The following is a 17,806-nucleotide window of genomic DNA, read 5'->3' on the forward strand; positions in this document are numbered from 1 at the left end:
CACAGAAAATAGAGATTTAGAAACGTTGGTCGATACTTCCCATTTACATATCATTACAGGACTGCTCTTTTCTGATATCCTGGATAAATAATAATTCATATTGTTATGATTGAGAGAAAATAATTTTTAGTACCGCGATTAATTTTTCGCTTGATATTGGATTGTAATAAAATGTCAGTGGAAACCAATTTTCAAGTCGATACACAGAACGTATTTTTGAAGAAGCAGTGGTGCACCCTCGAAGACACGGCATTGGAGGAACCATAGTTGGAGTAAGTTACTGACAGCGAAATCATTGCCTTATAAGGCTGTGCGAGGGCCCGATATAGTTTGCGCGAGTTTCGTAATCACGTTCACGGTGTTCTTTAGTGGTGTGTTCGCAGCGAAATACACTCTTTATTAAATTTTTAAAAGTAAAATGTTATTCTGGATATCTTAAGAATACACAGCGCTGTATAAAATAAAACAAGAGCATTGGTTTCTTTATTTGCGTAACCAACGAACATTCAAGTTTATGTTACAAATACGTCACTTGAGATGTACAAATAATAATTCTAAATTACAGAAACACTCTATATACATAATGATACATGAATTGAAATATCGAAAAATTTTCGAGAGCATACGAATCGAGGTGTATCATCAAATCATCGAGCATCGTTAAATGCAACGCGCGTTTCGTCATCGGCGTGGAAAATCTTAACGTGAATTTCGCGGGAAGTCTTAATAAACGCGTTCCTCCTCTTTACTTATTTACAATAAATCGGCGATGCGCCGAATATAATAACATAAATAAAGACAACAATGTTTCGCGTGTCGGTATCCTCCTAACTCTTCTATCCTGTACATAAATAATACCTGATTTAAGAGACGATTCTAATATTTCGGTTACAATCTATCGAACAGACACTCCGTTAATGGTGATGCCGTTTCTGTTCGAGACTGGTTCCGCTTCGTAATGTCCGGATCTTCCGTAATGTCTTCTCATGTTGTTGCCATACCTTCAACGACATAAATCACGTTTTAACCTCAGTGTCCTGCCAGTTCAAAGAAGTACTTGTCAACTTACCCGTAGGTACTGCCACTTATGCTGTACGGACTGTCATACAGACCGTCTTCCGGAACGTTTTCGTACATAGCGTTCGGTGTTCCATCGTTAAGCGTCGCATAAGACATTACAGCGGCATTTTGATCTTCCTTTCTTTCGGCAGCCTGCACGTTTTCCGTATTCTTCACTGGCGTAGCTTTTCTCCTGAAGGGTAACATTACACATCGGGAAAATATACTTTAATTTCAATAAATCGGTATTAAATAACGTTGTCGTGTGTCACGTACAGTCTTAGGTAAACGAGTCCAAGAATAATTAATATACATATGATGACCCCGGCTGCGATGCCAACACTTGTACCCACGCCTTGCGCTTCCGCCACTTCGTTCGGCATAACTGTCGAACATACATAAAGTAAATGTATACGGTGCACGCTCCATAAAGCTTTCCAAGTGCTTAAAAATGACACTAACACTCGCACTTCGGCTCATCTCCGCTCCAAGATCCGGTATCCAAACATTTTCTTAGAAACGGGCCGACCCTCTCGTATTGCGGCAGACAATGATACTCTGCGGTCCCGCCATACGTTGTGGTCCCATTCACCACAATCACTCGTCCGTTCTCTATGGGTCCCGGATGTTTGCAGTCGACGGCTATTGGTCATGATTTTCTCATGTATTTACAATAGCGCGAAAAGATGTTTACGGTCACCCGTAAAATACAAAATGGTAATGTATATTTACAGAAACAAGCAGGGATGCTTCCGCTCCAAGATCCATTCTGCAAGCACACTCTGGTTTCGTTTCCCTCCATGTAGTATCCACGTGGACAATTGTAGTGAGCTATGCCGCCCACGCTGTGCGTCGAAACTTGCGTGGACAGTACTCCATCTTTCTCAGGATCCTTGCACCTGATTTCTTCGTCACACAAAAACAATAATACGTAAGGGGACAGCACAACTTTTTTTTTTCTGAACAGTTGCATCGAAACTATTTAAAACTGAACTCTTGCTCGGATAACTACCTTTACAAACCGGAGTATCGCTGCTCCACGTGCCGTTCTCGAGGCACAATCTTCTGGCGAATCCATCTAGCTCGAAGTTACCGTCGCACTCGTAAAGCGCAGCTGCTCCGTAATAGGTTGCATTCGACGTCAGAGTATATTTCCCGTGTTGAATTTGCTCCGGCTTGCTGCAATCGACGTCTGCAAAGAAATGAATAATTTCCAACATAGCCCAACTTTCCAACTGTTCAAACAACGGGAACACTTTGAGTTTCTTACAGACGCATCGCGGCACTTCGCCGCTCCACTTTCCATTGTCCTCGCACGTGGACAGAGGCTCCCCGACCACCTTGTACCCCCTTTCGCAACGGTATTTAGCCAGAGCGCTAATCTTGTACGAAGTTGCGCCAGTATTCGAGTTCTCTGGAGTTCCAGTACGAATCAACGTTCTACCATACATCCTATCGTTCCCAGTCACCGAGAGAATTCCGTGTTCCGCGTACACGGGTTCCGGGCAACGAATTTCTGTAACGTGTTTCCTATTGGTACACTTGGCACGAACACAAGACGGACATAATGGTTTAAATGTCCAGTTACCTTCGCACTTTGGTGTCGCGTCGCTCCATTGACCATTGTCCAAGCAATATCTCCTCGACACTCCGTTCAGTCTGTAGTTCCTTGTGCAACTGTACGTGATTTCGCTTCCCAGATGAGTCGTCCCGTTCGCGTATTCCACGGCTCCGTTCAGAACTGGCAAAACCTTCCCGCAGTCGACGTCTGAAACACATACGGGCCTTATTATCGTCGCAAGTATCGATCTCGAAGGATCTTCATATTTACATATAGATTCTTGTCGACCATTATGTTGCAAATGGAAGAAAGAACATGCTGATAATAGGGTCTTTTACGCAAACAGAGGTATTGTTTCTTTCCGTGAATAGAACTCGACGAACGTGCTTACATTCGCAGCTCGGCACTTCGCCGGACCACTCTCCGTCCTTGCCACATGTGTGTCTGGCTCCGCCTTGAAGCAGATATCCCGCCTCGCAGTGGTATTCGATGGCACTGTGGACGTTCAGATCGTATCCCACTACGTAGCTTCCTGTTGGTACATCGGGCTCTTCGCAGGTGATCACTGCATTTGAAAATTTAGTTTAATCGTCTAAAGGCCTATCTACACGTTCACATAATTTGCGCAAACCGGCTAATGGTTTTTAATTAAAAATTGGTGAAAGTACCGAATATTTGCTTGTGCAAATGTGAATGCACACGTCAGTTTGGGAAAATTATTTGACCGTGTAAATGGACCTTTACAATTGAACAACCTGTCATATATACCTAGTTTATTATCATACATTGCTTACATCGACCTAGACTCAGGGATCGAATCTTACTTACATTCGCAGGACGGCGTGTCGTGGCTCCATTTCCCTTCTTTGGTGCATTCCTGTTTCGCCTCGCCGACCAGCCAGTAATCCTCCAGACACGTGTACACCGCCAAGCTCTTAACCGTGGTGGTGCCGTTAATTAAGGACACGGTGCCGAATTCGATTTGGGCCGGTGCGCCGCAGTCGACGAAACGGCATTGGGGCGCCTTGCCGGACCACGCTCCGCCGACATCGCACGTAAGAACCTATTGTAATCGATTTCCACCCGTTAACATTATTTAACATTTTATTCGCGGCGTGACTGTACAAATAAACGAGTTTCGTAAACTTATCCCCTGTGAACCGTGGGCGCAAAATAATACCGATGGTAATCGCAGCGAAATCGTAGACGTATACATTTACCCCTCGAGAATGCTATTGCGCCACGGGCATAACGAACCAGAGGAAATAAATTGAAGGAAACAATTGGATTATGTTGAAGAATATTTACATTGTCTCCGAATAAAATGAATCCGTTCTGACACGAATACGTGGCGGTCGAACCAGTTCGTCTTCCGGTAATCGTCACCACTCCACCGTTCACCTGCGGCGGTTCCGGGCACCAATCGACTGGAAAACAAACGAACGGGTAAGCATCCCCCAGGTGTGATCGTCAGCTAACCATTTACGCTTGTTCCGTACATAAGCATTGGGGTTTATGTCCACTCCAAATACCGCCGTCACCGCATCTACGTCTGGCGTCGCCGAGCAACGTGTAATTTTCCTTGCAGGCGTAATCGGCGAGCGCCCCGTGCGTCGTTCGTTTATCGACCAGAGTGATCGCGCCGTTCTCCAGCTCCGGCAGAGGACCGCAGTCGACGACTGGGGAACAATTAAAACAGCGTGACACGTTGATCATACGTCAGACGATTGCGAATTACCAGCTGCATCCTCGTCGCGACCGGTAATTATGCGATACGCGCATCGACTTACGGCACTCGATTAACGCTTACATTTGCAGGTGGGAGGCACACCGCTCCAAAACCCGCTGGGATCGCACGTTCGGCTCTTCGTGCCGATCAGCATGTATCCATCGGGGCAAACGTAGTCTATCGTCGATCCAATGGCCCTCTTCGTCCCGACTATCGTGGTGTTTTCCGATTTTTCTGGGCTACCGCATGTAGGTGGATCTGGAACGATATTACGACACGAAGGGTGAGAAAGTTTTTGCTTGCAGTAAAATGTACCGATCCTGTTCTTTTGTAAGCGTATACACTTACTGCTTTGACAAATCCAGTGCAGGTAGTCAAGGTTGCAACCGACGTCATTCCAAAGCCAACCACGGCCGCCGTCCAATACCACGCAATTTTGCTCGCCGTTATAGTTGTTCGGTTGATCCTTTCCCCAGGAAGGTTTCTGCACAATCTCGCCTGAAAATACATTTTAATGTACCGGGGACGATCCAAGAGGATCCTTCACACACTCCCGAAGGAGTTCCGCGATCGAAACCGCGTAATCTTTTCGTCTGGCCGATCCAGACGCAACAAACGATTAGCAGAGATTACACGTTCGAGCAGACGTTCGCGGGTGTAACTTCCCGTTTGATTTCCTCACAGTGGCAACTTTCACGTTCTATTTATTAGCGCGTGCGATTGCGCCGACAGTCGTGCTAGCAGCCACGCCGAGTCGAACTTCGATTTCGCAGGCGTTCGATGGGCCGCACCAATTTTGCAAACTGTACGGGGTGGGTTAAATGAATTCGAGGGGCAGACGGAACTGTAATTATTGTGTAATTGCCAGACAAATTGATCGGTTCGGGTTGTCGAATACTCGAACGACTGTTGCCCAACCACGGCTACCCGACCCGGTTCCCATGAACGTTGTCGATAGATCGTGAGAAGGGAAAGAAAAAAGTCTGTTGACTCGGTGTCTACGGATAATAGATGGATAAACCACGAAAAAAATCGATGGAGATAGGCGGTCGCGAAATACTCACCGTCGACCCATCGCCAGGTTCGCGCGGTGATCACTGGCTCCTTTTGCGCCCCTATCCAAACCAGCTGCGTTTTCAACTTGTCTTTTCGTCTCTCGAGATTGTTCAGTATGTATATCGACGATGATCCCTGTAAGTGGTACGTGAATAAATGTTCCAGAAAAAAAGCAGTCCGAAAGAAAAAGTTATCGTCAAGTGCAACCACGATCGGAACACTCGTGTTTACGCCTGTACGTCACTTGTAACTTTCTATTATGGGAATGCGAAACTTAACCCTTTCATTCCCAAACTATTTCACAATTACGAACAAAAAGTTTATCCGTATTTTGGTATGAATTACTTAGCAATTTTTAAGCGTTTAATGCCATTTGGAAAATTCTTTACTTCCATCTTTACTCCATACTGCAAAGAAATTAAGACCTCATGAGCTTGTATTCTATTGTCATCACTTGAATTCCAGCAAATGAAAGAATCAAAGGAAAATAATATCTTATTTCAGTGATAATCTGTTAAATGTATATCAAAACTTTTGTCATATCATCTATACAAGACTTGACGAAACAATTGTATACTCAGAGATATAAAAAAATGCACGATACTAATTTTTTATTTTGCAATTTATAATAAAAAACATTGGGAACGGGTTAAGGAATTCTCGTAAACGAATAATTCTATGAAAATAAAGAAACCTTGAAGCCGTGAAGGAGATCACCGCCCCTCGTGCGGCAGTAGTTTCGTGCTTCCAGAAACGAGCCGCCCTTCTTCACCACGAACTCGTAACAGGTGGAATTGAAGGCGGCCAGATCGGCGTCGGCCGGCGTCCCGGAATAGGCGCACCTGTCCGTCGAGAACTCTGCGAAAAATCGGGTAGAACTACTCTACAGGAATTTATTTGACAGGCTGCCAGAGATCGTTCACGCTCTTGAACTCTCGACTTACCGTCCACGGCGAACACCTCCACCTCGCAGAGGCTCAAGCTTCCCTCGACCCCGACCAGCTGTAGGAACACGTACTGCCCGATCAACGCCCTCGCGCACACAAATGTCTTCGTGATTCCTTCCTCTGTAAGTGCCAATTGCTCGTTCAGTGACAGATCCACGATCGTACACAGTTTTAACGGGAAATAAGACGGGTTTTCTCCGTTAAATAAATTATTATTATTAAAACAATCCGTCCTCCGAGGGTTAATCGCTCTCTAACCGCTGCTTACCGATCGTGCCAGGAAACCAGGCGCACAGTGGGTTCCGTTGCAGCTCCACGCTACTGTTACCGACGCGTATCTCGATGTCCTGAAGAGGTTGGTGACCTATCGCGAACGAGAGAACTTTTCCAATTTCGATTCGACACAGCTTGAGCTCCGTTAAAAGGATTAAGGGACACATAACACCTCGTAAACGAAGCTAATCGAGAGTCTGGTAACTGTATCGGCTTTCGGGTGGATTAACAAGCTTCCTAATTACAATGGACTCTTACTATATTGCCATGGCCGGGGCTGTAGGGGAGTAAAATAAGTTCTGTCGTCATAGCTGTCGTGTCTGCGCAAAAGCTGTGTGCTCGAAAGTACGCCTGCAGAGGAAGTACTTCGCGTGGCAATATAATTAGAGTCCACTGTACCTTCGCTACTCGAGTGTCCCTTAATCGAACGTGCATGAAAATCGCAATGAAACTAAAGATAAATTTACCGCAGCAACCCCTGGTCGTTACTCTGACGACCTTTACCGAGTACGACCTCAGAAGATCGACCTTCCACCACGGGCTTGGCTCGCTTTGAGTCTCCGTGCACCGTTTCCCGTCGTGCTCCGTGCTCGAGTCACCGTCGTTCCCGTGGCTGGCGTCGCCCCCTCGAACAGTCGTCGATTGGTTCGTCGGTTTCCGGAAAGCAACGTTCGTACCTGTGTGCCGATTTTCTATGCATCAGCGTATCAACGTCACGGCAGCGCGCAAGGCATAAAGAAAAAGCATCTTCGGTTTCGAAACGGACCGCGGCGGGGCAAATTGCTCGGAACCGAACGAAGCGTCGAGAGGAAAGGTGTTCGCTGGACAACGAGAGGCGGCAACAAAACGGCCATTACCGGCAGGATGCGTTTAAGTAACAGAGAAAAACGATTATCCGTTGTCGCAGCCGGTTTCACTCGGGTCTCGTGCATACTTCGTGGTTTCAGAATCTTCCGGTTTCTACGGTTTTCCGCGTTCCCAGCGACAAGCACGTTCAAAATGATTTCCGCTGGCAGCGGTTACCGGGTGGCGCTGCCATTGCAGTTTCAGCAGAAGGACTGTCACCGAACGGAATATCCTCGATTGCATAACGCTGTTTTATACCCGAACTCTCCCCACGGTCTGTCTCGCCGATGAATTCTGTCCACGAGTAAAAGTGGAACTTTTCTTTTCTGTCTGTCCAGAGTAAGGAAATAAAGAAGGAAAAAAAAAAGCGAAAACGGATAGGTATCGGGAGCAAAAGGTCGATGTACATTTCAGTTGCGTTATGCCGTACACGCGAAATCGCTTTCTATCGGACGGGCGCGCGAGAAGAGGGACAACAGCGTGTCGCATTTTAAGAGGGAACGTAGTGGAATTTCTTCGATCGCGAAATGCACGGGTTTCCTCCATACGAAACAGTTCCCCCTTCTGGACGAGCATCGAGGAGAAAGCCGCGTAACGATCTCGTTGTCAAGGAAGACGCGTGCGATCGAATCGCGATGCGCGACGAACGATTCAGGACCCGGTGAATTTCGTTCGATGCAAAAGTGAGATGACTGGTTGCTTACCGCAGAATGGTAGGTCCCCCTGCCATTTTCCTCGGGCGTTGCACGTCAGACTGCCGCTGCTAAACAATCGATCGTCGGATGAAATAATCGGGATACTTTGGTTCCGCTGTAAACGATGCGCGACGAGAGATCGGAGGAACGTGGACGCACGCGAGCAAATATCCGTCTATCATACGAATTAACGGGAGAAAGCCCCGGTAAATAACCGGTGATATCGAGCACCGTCCTGCTACACAAACGATCGTCTCGCTCGGTTGAGACTCGCGCGCGTTCCTTATGTGTGTCTCGAGAGGAAAAGAAATTTTACCTGTTACCGATGTCAGAAATGTATTGAAACTGTGATTACGTTATACAGGGTGTATTCGATACTTTTCCAAACTTTGAATTACGACTGCTCATGAGTAAATCTGATAAATCTAACTCAACAACCATATTCATTTTTCGTTAACTTAAAAAAAAATAAGAATCGATTCGCAAAAAAAGAAATGCAACTTTAATAGTGAAACCTGCAACAGCACGATTCAGATGCACCGTTGCGTGTACAAACGAAACACGTTTCTACGAAAATCAATTCCACTTGAATTTTCATTCTTTTGCCCCTACGATTTTTATACCGTCTAACGATGAGCTGTCCCAATTACGTGACTCACTCTGCCGAGATCTTTGGCCGCTTATCGATTTCGAGAGTAACGGTTCGCGATGATTAAATTAATGGCAGACTTCGTAATATATTTGGAAATTGCTTAGTACTTATCTCTCGCCGTTCGTGAACAGTTAGAAGATTCTAGCGTTCGGAGCATGCATATATCGCCGAGGCGTTAATTAGACTCACCCGAATAATTCGTATCCAGTGTCGCACGTGTACGTCGCCGAACTGCCGGTCTCCAACGATTCATCGGACAACGACACTTTGGCGTTCATCGGCACCGCTGGATGACCGCACTTCAATCCTGTATTCAAAGAAAATTACGTCGCTCAGTCGTGACGCTTCGAAAGTAGCGTTCGTCTGCTACGGACCAGCACGAATTCATTAACCACGTTTGATAGTTCGGCGTTGTGGTAGTATTTTAATGGTACCCCCGTAACGTGCCATTTACCGCGAATACCGTATTATCCCGAGACAAAATGGAATCAGGCTTCTGCATCTCCGAGCGGAAAAAGAAATTCATCTATCGGGCTACCGACACAAGAACTTTTACGACCTCTGCGGTAGCCATTTCAAGGAAACCATCCAGAGAACAGCTATCTACCAACTGTCGAGCAATTAAGCGTGTGGCAAAGCTTGTGAAATCACCTAAATTCGAGGGAGAAGGTTGTCTCTGTAATTTCAACCGTAGGTACAATAATACGAATAGAGGAATTCCTGATTAGGCGGCAATTAACACGTTTCCCCTTTCCCACTTCATTTTTCACGACTTCCGTTGCGCAAACGAGCACCTGTCGTTAAGCGGTAGCGACGTGTCAAGGGTACCGGCTGACGTTCTCCGACAACGCTCGGTCTCCCGTCTTTCGTCTATAGGTCGCTATAAAAGTAAATCGAACGATGAACGCGACATCGGCCGAGGAGAAACCTTGGGCAAAAGTCACACGCGTGTCCTATTATTCGAAGCTCCACGACTCGAGAAATTAGTTGTATACATTATGGTGGATTTTTTCCATCGTACGGGAAAGGATTGAAATTAGTGGGTCGAGCACAGGATAGCCATAAAGCCATAGGAGTCACGATGAGAGTTCTTTGCACGCGAAATGGGCATCGACGTGTGTACACGCTGCTTGAGAAACTTTTTCTCCGAGTGAAAAGACCAGCGCCGGTTCGAATCCAATGGAAATCAACGAGCATATAGGAGCAAGCGCCTTATAATCTCGTCGTGCAGAGGGTTCCGGTGAGAGCGTAGAAACGGCGGAGCCTCTTTACAACCGCGAAAAATAATATGTACATATATATTCATTTGTTCCTTTTACATTTCTAGGGGATATCGACCGCAGACCTACGCTTTTATTTCATCCTTTTGCAATGCTGATCACATCAACGAAACGTGGGACATTTCAGGTTTCCTTCGGTCGTATCTTTGCATTTTGCTTCATTCAGAGGAGTCAGCTTGACAAATTTATGAACCAAGGACTGGTTCCCCCGAGCCCGAGTTCTAGAATCTCGACTTCCACTAGGGGAAAATGGTAAACCACTTGGTAAATTTATTTCAACTACTGAAAACAAATGTTAAACCGAATGTTAATTTTCCATAAATTTCAATAACTTCCAAAATTAAATGGAAGCAGACTCTTCGCCTACCTCACTTTTCCCGTAGAGGAAGCCGATTATTGGGATGCAAGGACGTCGATCAAGATGGAAGTAGGCAACGATGGTACCACGTGAAGCTCTCGTCGAGGGTACCGGGAGAGAAGGCGATAAAATCTTCCAAGCGATTAGAGGTGAACGGTGGTCTCTCGGCTAGCGGATCAACACGTTTCCGGTGGTCGCTTCAAGGCCGATCGCCTCCAGATGGCCTTTGATTTTCGCGTCGACGATCTTAACGATTGCAATTTACATTTTTTTCCCCCTTGTTCTGTTTGTGCACGAGTAATCCTTCCGAGCCCGCCAGCTGGGAGAGAGAACCACCGTTAATTTAAATATACGAGAGAGTCTGCTCATTGAGTCGCGCCGGGGTGAAAGCTTCCGTTGTTTCTTTTAGACGGTTCGAACTCTCCGGAGACCTCCTATTTTCTCGTGGGACACGCCGTGTTACCGTTCTCGTGCGAACGAGTTAATTAAACCGCGCGCAAACGCGTTCACAGCGCGTGTGGTACCGAAACCACGCGTAAATTACACTTCGATTCGCAAAGACTGTTTCAGAGTGCGTTCATGCGCCGCCTCCAACGCGGCTCATTCTCTCTGTGTAATTAATATGATGGTTTCACCTTGCATTAAGAATCGCCAGGATAAATTATTCAGGAGGAAATTACGGTTTAAGCACGGTCGGTAAACTTTCGTCGTGACTACATTAATGATTAGCCTACAGAACTTCGTGGATTCGAATGAAATTTCGTGAATTGGCGTAAAGGCACAGAGAAAAATCAAGAATTTTTTAAAGCTTCATCTAACTCGTCAACCAATGTATCGTAGTTAACCCTTTTGGTCCCAGTGTTACGATATGGCTACGTATTTTATATTATAAAATAAAATATTAATTTCTTATGACTTTTTCTATCTGTGAGTATATAATAGTTCCTTCTGATTTTTTGGTATACCACAAATTTGAATGTGCATTTGAATGTTTATCGTTAAAAGAAGACATTATTTTTTATCTTTTTTATTTGACGGAATTTAAATACTTATTGCGCATTGTTGCAAATTCAATAGAAACTCACAGAACTCTAATTGCTTTCAAGTATTTCAGAAGAATTTTATCGGTTAAGATAAGAAAAATCCTTACAAGACATTTCTTATCGTATTCCGTTGAATTGTACTCGATCCAGGATCTGTTTGAATGTAGTTCACGAGGAGCGCTTTGATTCTGTACGGGGTTAGAAGAAATGTGTTATTGAAACATGATATTTATAGGTATGAACGCAGTCTGCCTCGACGAAGCTACATGGAAAGGAGTGCTGGAAAGACTGAACGAGACGATTTACCGCGAAAAACTCAGACGAAGCCGATCCAGAGCTGGCGTAGACGAGGTGGACAGAAATTCCGCGGTTGCGGGTCTCCCTGTGTGCGTACGCGCGCGTATACGTAAGCTAGTCTTTAGCCTCGAGTCCTTTGGCATTCGCTGATCGCTTCGTGGGTCTGGGTCACGCGGTTACAAAACTTTAAAGCCGAAATAACGGTACGACATGGAGCTACTTCGGGGTCGGGAGTACTACCGGTGAACCGTGTCACGGTACAGTTCTTGGTTTATCGCCATTTTTCTGGTACCCTCCTTAGAGTCGTTCCAGGAAAACGTGGCTCTTTAATTCTCACCGAACAGAATTCGTTCCTTTTTCCCAATCAGCCGATGTTAGTTCGTGTTACCCATATATATTTTTTTTTCAAAACAAGTGCTACATGTTCAACGAGGCGGAAAAATAATTACTCGATCATTTCTGGCCGATGTATTTTTCGATCGTGTCTGGCTACGGACCGTTTTCAGGGAACAATAACGAAGATAGTACCGGTTGGTCGGTCCGTGACGCGCAGACCAATTTTATTTGGAGGTGATCAACACCCGTCGAGCGTCGCCACACTACCTTTCGATCGACTGACCCGACGCGTTCGAAGCGGCATCGAAAATAGAATGGTGGTCCGTTCGTAGACGCGGAATATCTTTTGCAATAATCGGTGTCTCCCTTGATACACGATCGCGTTCACGTTCTAGGCACGTGTACGGCTCGAATCTGCCCGGTGTAATATCGCGGAGTACAAAAGCGATTGTACAGGAAGTTGGAAAGTGGGCGTGCCTGGCTGCGATCTGTCCCGCAAGAAACCAAAAAAAAAAAAGCAAAGGAGAGATCGATCGTCAAGGATATATAATCGTTGGTTATTGAAAGATCGATTCGATTCGAAATGTTTTTCATCCGAGTTCCATTCGCTTCTGTTTTTTTTTTTTTGTGGCCAATTTATAATAACGAAGGGATCTACTTAAGCCCGATCGTCAGCTGTTTCGTGGACAGAGTCGAGAGACGAGATCGATAACGCTCCTTTTTTTTCCCGCGGTAGCACAATTTCCGGCGTGATCGTGCAGAAGAAAGGCAAAAAGAATGCCGATCGTAACGGCCGATATTACGTGTGTTATCGCGTTTACGTAAATACGACACACCGAGAGCGAATTTTACTACCCGCCTCCGGTCTGAGTTACGAGTAGGGCACCAGGGGAACCGGTTAACGGTCTTCGCCGAGCGTCGTCGTGTTCTCTTCTACGAAGAGGAGTCGAAGCGACGGAAGATGCACGTTCGGAATTCGTGCTACTTAAACCACCAATTTGAAATAGTACCGGCGTTTATAGAAAGGAATCATCGGGAGGTGTGCTCGGCCGTGTCGGCCACGTTGAAACGTCGCGGGCACGGAGAGTTCCTCTGTCGTGAGTTTCCTAATCCCTCCATTGTAACTTGCATACGTTGCAAGGTAGGAAAGCACGTGGCTACCGGGAGCGTGTGTGTCTGTCGTCGGGATCGACGATGACTTGCGACACCTTGCAAACGCGTCAGGAAATGAAAATCCCACCGTGAAAGGTGTATACTTTCGTGCGATTGTCCTTTAGCGTTGACAGGTACAGGGTGGTACAAAGCTACACGACCAAAATTTCTCATTAATCGTAGATCCAGCTATGGATTTCTCGACCGCGTTTGAAAGTTACCACAGTGATTTCTGGATGAGAGTTCGAAGCATCTAGGTACTGAACATTAAATATTTCATAAACTAATGGCCATACGCGACTGAACCAAACATAATTGGCTTCAGAATTCCAAGCTCGATTAAAAAATCAACGTTACACCTTTGGTAGCGCCGAGGAGCCTTCGAACACTCATCGATGGCCCACTGTATTACCCTCTAACCTGTACCACGTGACCACGCGAAACTCTCGAGAACGTTCCATAAGGAGAGTGGACTCACTTCATTGCGCAATGAATTACGTCCCGAGAACATGACGAAAATACAGACGATCGGTCGTGCATCTTGATCGCGAATCGTATCGGATGGAAGGAAGTGGCGCTCGAAATTTCACCTGCGTCGGGCGTGGAGTCGCGAATGTGCCCCACCCACGTGGAGTTGCGTTCACCGAGCGACGTAGGTTATCTCGCGAGTGTTTCGCGTGCTTCAGACAAGTCTAGCCAGACCCAGAGCCCGACCGGCTAAATGTTACGACCGTCTCAGCCGCGGCTCGATGGAAACGTGAGTCGTGCTCGCGGTTCGACACGCTTCCTATTTCGCGAGAAGGAAAGAAAAGCGTTCACCTAGAATCTCGAGGACGCTTTTACTTCCCCACCGTTAACGGCTCGAGACTTCGACGCGTTACACTGGCCATTCGACATGTGAATCGATCCAAGGCCCCAACCCCTCTGTGGAACACTTTGCACGAGTCCCTGGAATTGGATCGGTAAGACCCGTGCGAACTGGCCTCTCCCACACGTATATCTTATGTATTTACGATTCCCCGGCAACGATCGTTTCGCTGACCACTCTATGCACGAGGTTACCGTGGAAACAACGCCTGGATGGAACAGTTCTTGCCGCTTCTGTCATCGCGTTCGACGTCTCCCGTGGCTCGAGGTTCATGGAGCACACAGTTTCAGAAGTTAAATGGTATCAGAGGGCACACTTTCTGATGCAACTTTTTTCTGTGTAAAACCGTAGAGGTCATATGAAGGTCAACTTTGTTTTTTTTTTTTACATGGAATTGTATATTTTGTTATGCTACTTAGTACTTTATGTAGGGAATACGGTGTAGCACCAAGTAGTGCATTAAAAAATATAGGATTCCATTTGAAAAAACAAAGTTGACCTTCGTACGACCTCTATGTGTCTAGAAGTGTCAGAAAGTGTGTTCCCTGATACCATTCAACTTTTGTCTGAAACATTTTTTAATACCGTTGACAGTTTCGGAGATATTTGTATGGGTCGATTTAAATGGGACACCCTGTATAATATATGATATTCGTAGATCTCGTCTAAAGTTGGAGATCGCAAAATGTACGAAATCTCATGAGAAGAATCTTGAAGAAAAGCGTACTCAGACGATAATTAGATCTTACTATTCGAAGTTGATTGAGAAGGTGTTTTAATCACCATTACCTAGGAATGATGGTTTTAATGAATAGTTGGCTGACCTTCCTTACACGCCATCCCCTTTCATTGGTAGGTATATACTCGAGTAGAAAGTAACTTCATACCCAACGCAACACACTAGAACAATTATCATCCACAAAGGTATCATTTTCTAGTTGTAATTACCCTAACGCCAAAGATACGTCCTTCCTACGCGTTTTTACCCAGCGCGAATGAAAGTTCGAGCCAAGCGCGTTAGTTGCCAAGGAAAGGACTGTGCGGTTTACGTGTCTCCGATGACGTAAATGGGCCGCGTGCGGTTTAGGAAGTATTTATTAATTCGTGTACAGGACCAAAGAATCGAAAGTATATTTCACGCATGACACGAGAAAACTAATAATCGACCTGTGAAAAAAAAAAAAAAATGAAAGAACAGTGTCACAAGAAAGTGATCGCTGTCAGTCCACGTGTTTCCCGTCGAGTTAATTGTATATTCGAACTGGTTCGATGGAAATTACCGCGAAGATAATATTATGTGCAATACGGTACGCAGGAACACACAGTGTCGAACGCTATCAAGGTGTTTCATTGTAGGTCAACTAGGAGAATAAGAGTTACAAGACGCAAAACTCGCCTCGATCGACTCGCCTCGACCGGCGTGTCCTGTTCCCCTCCTGTATGTACGTATGTTGCACGACCAGTTTCATTTAAATTAAACTCTGAGGGTAACTGAAAAAAAAAAACGAAGTCGGTCGAGGGAAACACGAAATTGGATCGTACCGATTATGGCCTACAGCGACGGGGAAACCGGGCCAGAAAATGATCGAACCAGTCGCGAATTCACCCTATTTCCGGCTTGCACGCTCGACGAGCAAGTACACTTCTTTCGTACGGTTCGCCGATTTGCCGAATCGCAGCTGTCCCGTTCGGTCGAAAAAGCTTCAACGGTCGACTGTGCGCAACTATTGTGATCGCAGTCGACTCTATTGTCCTTGGACGAAAATAACTTGCATAAAATACCCAGCGTGGTGGTTTTTCGTTCGGGGAAAAAGAGATGAAAAAATAAAAAAATAACAACAATCAGGATGGAATTCGCAAGGATTTCGGTTGGACCAGGCGAAAACACAAAGCGAGAGGAACCTGTGCGTTTCATTCGAGGCGGATACACACCGGGTGACCTCGAGACACCAGAAAATCCGCGTGGACGAGAAACCGAGTGGGCGGTACCTGTTTTGCGCAGCTTGTGTATGCCTTTCCTTAGACGTCGGTGACAAAATCCCAAAGGAGGAACAGATGGAAAATAACGAAGGACCGTTCCGAACATCTCTCGAATCCTCGTCGCATCTGTTCGACTCGTGTTTCTGCTCTCTTTCTGTCGCGAACGTCGACGACTGACGCGTACCGGTTCAACGGACTTCGGAGGTATCGCGCGGAATTGGCGCGCGCTAAATCCATCCGATTTGTATTCAACGAGAATCGAGAAAACAACTAATGCTGGAGAGAGTCTCTTCTCTCCTTCCTAAGAACCGTTTTCCCTATTTACCGTGATAGAGAGAAAGACGTTCGTGTTCCGACACGAAGCACGCGTCCAAATGTTTCACGCTCGTATTTCCATAATAATTTCAAAATCGTATACAATGGCGTGTTGGGAATATCAATGACGTTCCTCGAATTCCTCGTCCCATATGAAACGTATGGCAAATGAAGCGTGGCGCGTACGAAGCTAAGCGACACCAGTAACCGTTGGCCCGATTAACCGATCATTTGAAAAGTGCTGGATGAATGGCTTAAAAATACATACCTTCTGCGCCCACGACGAGGATCCCCAAAAGGGATAGAAGAATCTGTCGCGTCATCCTGGATGTATCACGTTTTCTCTCCTCGAACAAGAGAGGCGGGATCACATTGAAAATTCACTAGCTTCGGCCGCGATCATCCATGAGCACGTACTCGCTACCGGAGAACACTCTTTATCGCGCACCTCGGAAACTTTCACGAGAAGTTCCTTTGTTCGGTGTGTGTGTGTGTGTGTGTGTGTGTGTATGGCACCGATGAAAACTCGTTTCAGCAGCGTAATATACTTCTTCGTTAATCCAACATCAACTGTTTACACCGAAATGTTTCACATCGAAGTTTTACGATCGAAATCCCGCGAAAACACGAGATCCAGGGACAGTCAAAGAAGCGTCTTCTTTTTCGCACTGCTCACCACCACGAAGTCTTTGGTCACCGTATGCGATCCAGAGAACAAAACGATCGTCCTTTCATGGTTTCTTACATTAATTCATTCGACGTTCTTGCCAATTTCAGAATTGTTCGCGGTATTTCGCGTTCGGTCGTAATACTCTCTTCGACTCTTCATGACTTTCAGAGCGTTGTTCTTGTCCCGATCGGTGGTACCTCCCACAGGTCAAACACGTCCCTCGAGTTCTTCAATGGGAAACCGTTTAACAAAAAGAAAAATATTACTGTGACTTGGAACTGATTCACGGAATTATCGATTCACACCTGTCACCGAAGAGCGACCGTTAAACGCGACTTGCGGACGGCATTTTCGCTGGCCGTTTGGTCGAGTATCGACCGAGTATGACGATCCGTTCCCTTCACTAGCCGTCCGTCGAGTGCCACGGGCCTCGGGGTCCCCTGTACTCCTTCGACATTATGAAAGTACGGTGTTGTACCTTGCTGCATGTGCCCGTGCATCCAACCGGCTACCACGAGGGGAACCTACGCTGGACTACGTTCTTCTCGACTTTTCGCCTTATGACCGGTAACAAGAATAGGTGGTCTTACACCACCCGACCACCTTTGTTTCACTTCTTCTGTTTTTTTTTTCTTTCTCGGTAACGTTAGATTCTTCTCCGAATGGAAGTTCACCTTACAATATTAGGC

The 17,806-nt window shown here is 46.0% G+C and overlaps 1 protein-coding gene across 1 annotated transcript; it reads right to left on the bottom strand.

The window, feature by feature from the left end:
• Positions 1-692: 692 nt before the first annotated feature.
• LOC107192481 (sushi, von Willebrand factor type A, EGF and pentraxin domain-containing protein 1) lies at positions 693-16,770 on the bottom strand. Its single transcript, XM_015581751.1, has 22 exons — positions 16,716-16,770; positions 9,008-9,125; positions 8,176-8,234; positions 7,093-7,302; positions 6,621-6,716; positions 6,350-6,472; positions 6,100-6,263; positions 5,414-5,540; positions 4,698-4,847; positions 4,431-4,607; positions 4,120-4,299; positions 3,929-4,047; positions 3,449-3,683; positions 3,012-3,185; positions 2,648-2,827; positions 2,330-2,575; positions 2,072-2,251; positions 1,792-1,965; positions 1,522-1,701; positions 1,336-1,444; positions 1,070-1,252; positions 693-1,001 (listed from the first exon to the last, which is right to left on the bottom strand). The coding sequence occupies exons 1-22, from the start codon at positions 16,768-16,770 to the stop codon at positions 896-898; spliced, it is 3,345 nt and encodes a 1,114-aa protein (XP_015437237.1). The 3' UTR covers positions 693-895.
• Positions 16,771-17,806: the final 1,036 nt, after the last annotated feature.

Source organism: Dufourea novaeangliae, unplaced genomic scaffold (assembly GCF_001272555.1).
Source record: "Dufourea novaeangliae isolate 0120121106 unplaced genomic scaffold, ASM127255v1 scaffold7, whole genome shotgun sequence".
Classification (NCBI taxonomy): domain Eukaryota; kingdom Metazoa; phylum Arthropoda; class Insecta; order Hymenoptera; family Halictidae; genus Dufourea; species Dufourea novaeangliae.

Coding starts and splice junctions, on each gene's coding strand:
- LOC107192481 (XM_015581751.1), bottom strand. CDS start 16,770: ATGACGCGACAGATTCTTCTATCCCTTTTGGGGATCCTCGTCGTGGGC. Junction 6,473..6,620: donor CTGGTTTCCTGGCACGATCG/GTAAGCAGCGGT, acceptor TGGCACTTACAG/AGGAAGGAATCACGAAGACA. Junction 1,253..1,335: donor GGACTCGTTTACCTAAGACT/GTACGTGACACA, acceptor GTTACCCTTCAG/GAGAAAAGCTACGCCAGTGA.